The 9,796-nt window shown below is 41.4% G+C and overlaps 1 protein-coding gene across 2 annotated transcripts; it reads right to left on the bottom strand.

Moving 5' to 3' along the window:
• Positions 1-3,980: 3,980 nt before the first annotated feature.
• On the bottom strand, positions 3,981-8,351 carry bcl6b (BCL6B transcription repressor). 2 transcript variants are annotated; one of them, XM_063464543.1, is made up of 12 exons: positions 8,233-8,351; positions 7,853-7,930; positions 7,515-7,741; positions 6,954-7,202; positions 6,730-6,864; positions 6,337-6,529; positions 6,047-6,249; positions 5,856-5,962; positions 5,660-5,758; positions 5,433-5,563; positions 5,005-5,142; positions 3,981-4,908 (listed from the first exon to the last, which is right to left on the bottom strand). In XM_063464543.1, exons 3-12 carry the CDS (start codon positions 7,724-7,726, stop codon positions 4,768-4,770), a joined length of 1,608 nt encoding a protein of 535 aa, XP_063320613.1. In that variant the 5' UTR covers positions 7,727-7,741; positions 7,853-7,930; positions 8,233-8,351; the 3' UTR covers positions 3,981-4,767. The 2 variants fall into 2 exon arrangements, with proteins under 2 accessions (XP_063320613.1, XP_063320620.1); XM_063464550.1 differs by having other exon boundaries at positions 5,660-5,755.
• Positions 8,352-9,796: the final 1,445 nt, after the last annotated feature.

Here is a 9,796-nt window from a genome sequence, read left to right as displayed (position 1 = left end):
CTGTTTATTAAGGCTGCAATCATACAAAATACATAACAAAGGCAAAAGGAGACTCGGACTTTGACTAAAACCAAAATAAACTGGGGAAACCACTGGTCACCAAATAATAAGCATACCCCATTCAATGTAATGAATTAGAAATTTTAAACTTACACCCGGTTAGTGGTTCTATCCTTGTCGTCGAAGTGTTCAAGTAAATCAGGAAGTAATAACAAACAAAGAGAAGGCTTTATGGAGAGGTCTGGATTTAAATATTAAAATAGTGCAGTCCTAATCAAATCAGAGGAAGTATCATAACAGAGCATCACTGATGGCTGTTATGATCATTCTGTCTCACCCTTTTTTCACTCACAAACATATAAAATATAATAATTTTCCCCAATAATTGTAAGACTATAATTATATTGTTGTCTATTGTTTTTGAACTGACTCCTCATTATGAATATAATAATAATAATTTGTTTTTTATTACCTATTTTTCATTTAAAACGACTTCTGTTTTTATTGGATGTCCTCACTTACAGTCTAATGTCTTGTAAATTTCCCACAGATGTTGGAGAATATGGTTGTTTTTCAATAACTATCTGAATTAATAGATTATCTTAATTTTAAGGTTGCAGCACACTGAATGTAACCAGAGTCATACGAGGACACATGCACACATTGTAAATCATCCCGCTGTGGATCATATTTGAATCTTATTTGATTCCCAAAATATTCTGACCTTGTTTGAGTGACCGCCCATATTTTGTTTTATTGGTTTCTTTTTAAAAATGTGATCACGAGCATTTATATATTATTTGCTTTAAAATATCTCTGATGGTGGCTGCCAGCTGACACAATGAGTGATAATTTTGATATTTTTTTGGCTCGATTAAATAAATTAGGGGTTTTTCATTAACTCATTATAAATATAATGAAGGTGAGAAAGTAAAAAGGAGACATGAGAATGTATGTTTAATCTTTTTTCTTTATTCTCAGAAATAAAGATTAAAATAAAGATGAAAATTCATAAAAATGACAGAAAAGTAGAGACTGCGCCTTTGTAGAGCAATCGTCAGGTAAAGATCCTGTGACCAGGGTGCAGAATATGAATGTGCCTTGTGTATTCAATATTTCCAGTTTGATTTGCATTTTGTATGTTAGTGTAGTATCTGCCCTGTGAGTGTTCAGGTGTGCAGACAGTAGAGGGAGGTAAAGTCAAGTTTAAAAATCAAGGGCTCAGAAAAGGCTTCAAGTCACTGACCAGCTCTACCAGTAAACATCCAGGTTTTGGTACCAATATTATTCCTGATCAGTCTTTTCTTGCGTGAATGCATCAGTCTATGATGATTAATGGCAATGATTAATGCTGGCTTTAAATTCTGGGTCACAAAACATATTTATATCTGTTGCCTTTTCCTGGAACAGCTGAGTAGTCATCATTAACATTATAACTCTGCTTTTCCTCCTGTGACGCTTTAAAAACATTGCTCAAAGCCTCACGTAACCAGAAAAGAAACTATTATGATGTTGTCAGAACTGATTTACGTATTATGTCTTTAAGGGGACTTTTGTTCTTTACTAAATTTATTTTAAAGTGTTGGTGGATGTTATGTTTTACACATATTTTGGTTTATCTGATTAATACAGATCAATAATCAGTCAATCTTTATTTATGAAGCATAAATTTATAGAGCAACACACACCAGAAACTACAAAATTAATGTCACAATCAAAGAGGAATAGTTAACATTATAAAACACAATGTACACTCTAATAACTACACCTTGTTAATCCTGGGCTGAACCCACAGATTCAACAAGGTGCTGGAAACATTCCTCAGAGATTTTTCTTCCATGTTGATATGACAGCAATGTTGTGCATTCAGAGCTATTCTGCATATCTTCACACATTCTTCACCACAACCCTGCTGCTAACCTGATATTTTCTCTTTTCCAGACCATTCTCTGTGGGAAAATCCCAGCAGCTCAGCAGTTTCTGAAATACCAACCTGTCTGGCACCAAAACCACGCCCCATTCAAAGCAGCTTAAATCATCTTTCTTCCTCATTCTGATCCACAGTTTCAGCTTCAGCAGGTCGTTCTGATCAAGTCTACATGCTTCAATGCACTAAGTTGCTGCCATGTGATTTGATATCTGGGGTTGAACTATATGTATAAGATATTTAAAGCATCACAGATTAATAAAATAATAATAAAGAATTTAAGCTACTTCAATTATTGTCAATTTTGTGTAAGTCAGAAAAACTGTGCATTATAGAAACCCAAACAGGAGAGTTTAGTTTTATTTAATCTCTAAGGAGTTACAACAGAAATGAGAAGTAGCACCCAAACATTACAGTTTCTACTAATCTCCCATGGTCTTTGCTCCAGTGTCTTGAGAACAGTGAACTTTCTGAGCTCTATATCGTTTATTGTCTCTGTTAGTAACGCTTATGTATTTCCCAATAAATCTATGCGGTTCGTCACAAACTTGCTCAACAGGCCTTTTGCAGGATTGTATTTCACAATAGCAGGACAAGTTGTGTAACACTGACTATGATAAACACTCTCTGACTCTCACTGATACACCAGTTTTCCCTGCAACCTCATACGTCTATAATTTGTCAAGATTTCTGGGAATTAGTCATAGCTGGAGTTTTTATTTTGTTGAATAAATGTATACTTTTTATATATTTAAATGTATTTACAATTAGAGCTTTTTGTATCTAGTAGAGCTATATGGTTAGATTTTGAAACTTTATACTATATTGTATTATTTAATTTAGTTTAGTTAGTTACTTTTCTTACTGTCTTGGAGCAATTGTGATCACATAATTTCCTCGGGGATTAATGACGTGTTCTGATTCTATCTATCTCCATCTACTGCTTGCAGGAGTAAATTTCTTTCCAAGTGCAGTAGAAACTTGGGTGTCAATTGTAGTTGGTTTGCGCTTTATGTTCCTCAGGGAAGGAAATGCTTCTCCAAATTAGGGCAGCATCATAATCATAACTGCAGTAGCTTCCTGAAATGCTCAAATGTGTGAAGTCACTATAATGTATGCAGTAATGCTCACTTCATGAAATAATCTTCACATATTTCCCATTTCATATTCACTTCCTCAGATTTGTTCCATCCTCTTATCTGACAGCCTTCAGATGAAGTCATATGAGAAGGAGAACCCTGCAAAGGTATGAATGAAGGGAAAAAGCTGCATGTCATAGGGGAGGAGGGGGTTGAAGGTTGGAAAGTCCCTTCAAGCTTCCAATGTTTGTCTGTCGAGCGTGGACAATAAGGCCAGCTAGCCACAACTCATCAGGGAGCAGGAAGCAGGGATGACAGAGGGTGGGAGAGTTCAGCAGAAGTCTGCAGCCCCTCCAGGAAGCACCAGCGGGCTCGCACACGTGTTATTGGCTGGTAGAGTGGACTATTAAGACCCAGGAGGAAACAGGTGCCCTCAGCTTCATTGTTTCCTCACCAGCAACCAAGAAAAAACGAAACAAATACTAAAAAAAAAAATGGAGGGATAATTTTACTGAGCAGAAGATGTGATTCATGGGTAAAAAGAGTTTCCTAATGGGAGGAAGGAAATCAAAGGAGGTGAAAGGCTGAAGGCGCAGAGAGCCTGAAAATAAGTTGTTTTAGTTATCTAGTTGTTTACACATTCGCCTAACAAGCGAAAGATCCCCAGTTTGATCCCGGGATGAGATATAGATCCCTCTGGGATTGTGTCAGGAAGGGCACTCAGAATATAAACGCTACCACATCAAACATGTGGCGCTGCCCCCTGGGCGAGCCATTATGACAAAAGTAGTTTTAGTCATTCAGGGGATGAGTCATATGTAGCACCACGGTCTTGGAGGAACGTTGTCTCGTTTCACTGTGTACTGCACCACTGCACATGGTTGGAATGACAATAAAGTCGCTTGACCTTGAGTTCTTTAAAATAAAATATATACAATAAACTGTGATACACAAGTGACACACCAAAGACCACGTTTCCAATTAATATAAAAATGATTTAATTTAAATTGTACAAAACCATCTTTGTCCAGCAAATTACCTCTCACAAATACCGATTTAGTAATATTACATTTTTATTTGAGTTCAGTTGTCTTGTTTAAAAGTTTAGCAAACATCATTTGATTTCTTCACTTTTTGTTCAGTATAATATAAAAGTCCTTTGCCTGCTTGGACTGGAAAAGCACATAGTTTTACTTTTTTCTTTAAAATTACACAGGCGCCGGGCCATCGGGTTAAGATAAATCAAAGTTAAATACACATCAGACAAAGAAGCTTCGGTAACTTAACACTGACTAAGTGCTTCACTGATCATAAAACCCATGTCTGTTCTAATTTACACCAAATCTGATTACATCTCCTTCATAAAACTTGCTTTATCTTTCCTTCAATCTGCTCACACACACATTTCTTTACAATTCAATATGCACACAAATGCACAACACCTGCACGACTTTACCTTTCGCTCCATACCCTGTCCCCTTCTTTACACTTCTTCGCAAACCCTCAAGCAAAACATTCTTTAATCATCTCAGTTGTGTATTATTAAAGCACAACCTCACCAAACCTCAACCAACAGCTTTGTAGAAATGACTGTCTCTTACTCCATGTGTAACCTATTTGTATTTTTTCATTCATTTATTGTTTGTTGTTGCCTCTATTCAAGACTAGATGCTAACAATTTTGCAACTGACAAGTGAGTTAATGAGCCAAATTTCACATTCTGACAGATTCAGATTATTGAGGTGCGATTAGTGATCCTCCTCAGCAGGCCTGCAGGATAGGCTGGTAGGGCTCAGTCAGCACTTTGTAGCGGATCTTGGTGTTGGTGACGGCCCCGTGCTTCTGGCGCAGGTGCAGGCGCAGCTGGCTCTTGTGTCGGAAATGCAGGTCACACTTCTCGCACTGGAAAAACACAGGGCGTTCATTCATTAGATGTCATGAACATGACAGGGCAAAGAGCTCTTGATGCTGCGATTACGTGTGCCGCAGGTAGCTTACGCTGTAAGGCTTCTCTCCGGTGTGGATCCGCAGGTGACTCTTCAGCGTCTGCAGGTGGCGGAAGCGGGTGCCGCAGGTGTTGCAGGGGTAAGGCTTCTCCCCAGTGTGAATCAACACGTGGGCCCTGAGGTGGGCAACCTAACACCGGGGCAGACCACACAAACAGGTTGAGAGGTGCAAAATAAAGCATGCAAACATCAAACAAGGCAGGCCTCGAGGAAGAGCTGTAGCTGTCTACACTCACTCCACATTTTCAAATTTTGCGACCAACTAGAAGAGTTAACGAGAAACTGGAACTCAACTAGTGTACATGAACCAGTCTGATACTGCTGGAGATAAATAAAACACACCAGTAACTAGCGTGGCTAACATCTGTGTTATTACTGAGAAATCAGTGAAGTCTTTTCACGCAGTCATTTGACCCTCACCTGAACAAACCGCGCCCCGCAGGTGTCACAGCGGTAAGGCTTCTCTCCGGAGTGAATCCGGGAGTGAGTCTTCAGGTTGGCTGGTCGGTTGAACTGAGCTCCACATACATTACAGCGGTATGGCTTGTCACCTGCAGGCCCAAAGGTCATTGTTACATGTTTGTTGTTCACTTCTGAACTGCATGCAGAACAGGAAAGTAAATTTAAACTTTTTTTTTAAGTCTCACCTGAGCAGGCAGGTTTGGGTCCTTGAAGACTGCCAGAGTAGGAATAGGGTGTGCAGTAGCTTTCACACTTAACTTGGTGATGATTGAGATGGGCGGCTTCTGGGTGAGAAGAGTGCAATTTCAGGAAAATAGTTAAAAATATAATTTTATAATAGCACCAGAGGAAGAAGGTTTTAAAAGTGCTGTTTATACCTACCATGTCCCTCCTTGTTAGAGGTGGGCACAGTTGGGTGGTCCACAGAGGGTGATGGCCCGAGGGGAGGGGCTCGGCCAGAACCCTCGTAGCAGGAGGCCTGCCCCTGTCTGAGGAAGAGAGGGTCAAAGATTTTAGAAACCCTTACAAACTTTCTGTTTTCTCTGTCTTTTCATTGTCGCTATCCAGTTTACCTATCAATCTGACCGGGCACTTCTCCAGACCACGCCTCTGTTGGTGCTTTTGGTGTTGAGTCATCAGTTGGTGATGCTCGATTTTGGGGTTCCTCCATCTCCTCGACTTTCACTGCACTGGCAGCACAGAGAGGGTTGAGGACAATGTACTTGTACTTCTTCCAGTTGCAGGCCTTCGGGTCTGGTGTGGCTTTGGCATCACTCTGGAAAAACAGACAGAACATCAGTTATACAAGTGCTGCACCAGCTCCCCCAAATCCTACAAATCAAATACTTTCCCTGAGACATACCACAAGGTTTTTGTTGCAGGTCTCAGATGCAGCAGGAGAGCTTGGTTGGCAGCTGGAGCGGGTGGGGCTGCTTGGAGATAAAGTCGGGCTGGCCATGAGAGGTGACTCAGGGTCTCCTTTCAGCTCTGTTGACCTGGGCTGACAGCTGGGGAAAGCCCCTGGCTTGAGAGAGCCCCCAGTCACCACAGGGACCCTGCAGGAAAAACAAAGGAAGTGCTGTAATGAGCTAAACCCGTCAAAGGACAAAGGAGCGCAAACCAAAGCACGTCTGGCATTGTGCAAACAACAGCTCAAAGTGATAAACAACTTTGAAAAGTAGGAGCCGCACAAAAAAAGTCATCCGGGACATCAACTATACATTTAATTATTCAGTTTCACACTAGACTTTCCTACCGGGTTGCTGCTGCTGTTGGCAGTAATCGCAGGGGTCCTTGAGTAGGTAAGTCCCCTCCTTTGGGAGATACAGAGGGTACGGACACCCTGGAGTCCAGCTCCAAGTGGAGGTGTCTGACTGTCCTATTCTCCATGCTGCAAAAGATTGCACATGCAATTTGATCCAGTTTAACACACTATCTCTTCCAAGCTGTGAACAGCACGTGTTCTTTTATGGCCCTCACCAGTGCAGCTGCATGAAATCCCGGCAGGTCTCAGCCACGTGGTCCATCTGCAGGTAGACAGCCACAGCCAACACCCCGGAGACAATGCTCGGTGTCAGAGGGAGGCGGGAGGTGTACATGAAGTCAAGCAGCAGGGAGACGCTGGAGGCGTCCAGCGTGGTGGGGAGAGACACAGTCATGAGCTGCTCCCCACTCCCACCACGCCCCTGTAGTAATGCACGTCGTGAATACAGCGAGTAGAAGAAACCACTGAGAAGAGAGGAGAAAGCAAAAAAAACTTAAAGTAAGACATGCAGTTCTCGTATAAAAAACTATCTGCAGTGCTTTTAAGGGAAGAAATGGGGAGAAAGGAGGTGGGAAGAAGAAAACAATGGATGTACTAAGTGGAAGGAAACAGGCGCTTATGATGAACAAAACAAAATTAGAAAGACAAAAACAACTATGAGTCAGGCATAGAAAGAGGTGCAAGATGTACCACTCGGATTATTTTGCTGTAGAAGAAGATTAAAGAAGACATTGCTCCTAAATTCTGACCACAAAAGGACTGGTTTGTCCACCAACCTGCAGGCCACGAGCACAGCACAGTGTGCATGCAGGTGCACGTTGCCAACGATCAGGGTGGTGTCAGTCAGGATGCTCCGATGCCGGAGTTCATTCAGGTTCAGCAGCACATCATTGGAGTGGCGAGTGAACTCCTTCACATATCCTTCAGCTGGGGCCACAGCCCTCATGCTCTGCCCTCTGTCGGCCCTATATCCCTCCAGAGCTTCCATCGTGCTCCTCTGAATCTTTAGGCAAGGCATTATAAGTACAACAATGAGGTATTGTACATAATTTTCATGATTTTTTTAATGATTGCACCAATATCCTTTCTATGTAAGATGCATAACATCACTTACCTGTGTGTAACAGAAAGAATAAATATACTGGAGTGTCCCGGACACATCCGTTAGGTGAGACCAGCTCCCTACTCGTACCTTTGAGTGGGGAAAAAAAGAAATACTAATTTAATCCCATTTGCATATTCAACTTTACAGTGTTAAGTTTTTAAATTGACATGAGTATGAATCAAACAGCAGGAGAAGTGTGCACTTTTAAAAACTAAGAGTTTACCAGAATTTTCTGTAGATTAATCACCTATTTAGTGTACTTCAAGGGTTGTTTAAAGAAGATTAAGATTATTAACAGTTCCATATAAAAATAAAAAAGTTAATCTAAGAAAGGGACAGTTAGGCAAATCATTTTTAAAAAAGCGAAACAATCAGTATTTCCACCTTACCCCGACCAGCAGGGACGAGAATTAGCGTGCACTGCACTGACGTCAAACCCCTTTGGCTCAGTGTTCAGTCCACGGTCAAAGATGTGGAGCAAAGGGATCACCCACAGCCTCCGCTTGCTCTGAGCAACACTGTGAGGAGAGGTTGAAGGGAGGGAGCTCTTTATAATATCATTCAGGAAGCCCCCTTACAACCAGAGCAGCTCATTTCCTCTTTCCTCAATGGGCCCACGCGCACACTGGAAGCAACGCAGGAAAAAGCCCTGCATGGCTCAGGCTCCAGGCTCTAAGTATTTTTAGTGGTCTATTAGTTTTTCTAAACTCCCCCCTAGGTCTGTACAAACTAATAGCAGGAAAAGCATCGTGTGTTTTTGTGCCATGTTAAAAAAAATATTTGTAAGGACCTTTGGGGACATGCGGTACGTGTCTGACTATCCAGGGGTAAGCCAGAGAACATCCCCCACCAACGCTTTCCTGCCCTTCACCTCTCTCCTGGACAGAGGAAACTGCTTGACAGGAAGCTGGAGCACCAACTTATTGTTGGATAAACAAGTTATGCTTTCACCTTTTTAAAGGATGATTTTTTTAAACATTTTTACAAATTTTGCTAATAATTTTATGCGCAAGCTCTCATAACCTATGATGATACCCATCATTTATAATAAATACTCCCATTCAAATACAAACTGTCATTGTTGAGTCAACCAGGTCAGTATAATGGGCATTTATAAGTACTTCACAACACTATCCGGAAGCTTCTGGCTTGATGCCTCAGAGCAAAGGCTACGTGTTATGAGGACCAAAAGGAAGGAAGCGAGACAAAATTGATCATTATAAATGGGAGACACCTTCTCCACACTGAAAAACAACCCCTACCCAACCCCGACTGAGAGAAATGCAGCCGACAGATGTGCAGGAACTTCCCTACACATACACACAAACACACACACAAACATGCACAAACTTATTATGCATCCTGCAAAGCTGCTCAGAGACGTGGATAAAAAAACCGCCCGCGCAGGACATCCGTCAATAATAAAGCAAGCAGGAGATAAGGGAAGAGATATGGAGAACTGGGTTGGGGGCTGGGAGGTGTTAATGAAGTGAGGGGACAAAGGCTTTAGAGGTTATGAATACATTTTTTTTAAAAAAGGTTAGCGGAAAGCTGCCCCATCTTTAGCACAGCCTCAGGTCCACAGAGAATCACACACAGTACAGTTAACTGAGTCACAGCAAACGTGAACTATGAACTGTGTTTCCTCCACATCAGAGCATTTTACAGGAGACCATGAGGAAGGTGAAGAAAAAAATCTTCAAGGCACACTTCTTAGAAGTGCTCTAATTCAGCTATACTGTGTAATGTTGAGGTGAAGCTTGGGAATGTTCCTCTAAAATGAAAAACAGATGCAGGATTCAGTGCAGGATGAGATCTGCAAGAGAAACAAAATACTGCTTGAACTTAAATGATTACTTTTGATGAATTTAAAGGGACTCACAGTTAACTAGACTACATGTTCTCAGAGTTTTGCAGGCTTGATATGTCTTAAAGGGGAAAACATTTAACAAG

Source organism: Pelmatolapia mariae, linkage group LG3_W (genome assembly GCF_036321145.2).
Source record: "Pelmatolapia mariae isolate MD_Pm_ZW linkage group LG3_W, Pm_UMD_F_2, whole genome shotgun sequence".
Lineage (NCBI taxonomy): Eukaryota > Metazoa > Chordata > Actinopteri > Cichliformes > Cichlidae > Pelmatolapia > Pelmatolapia mariae.
The sequence above is the reverse complement of the archived record's forward strand: the minus strand, read 5'-3'. Positions and strand labels throughout refer to the sequence as shown.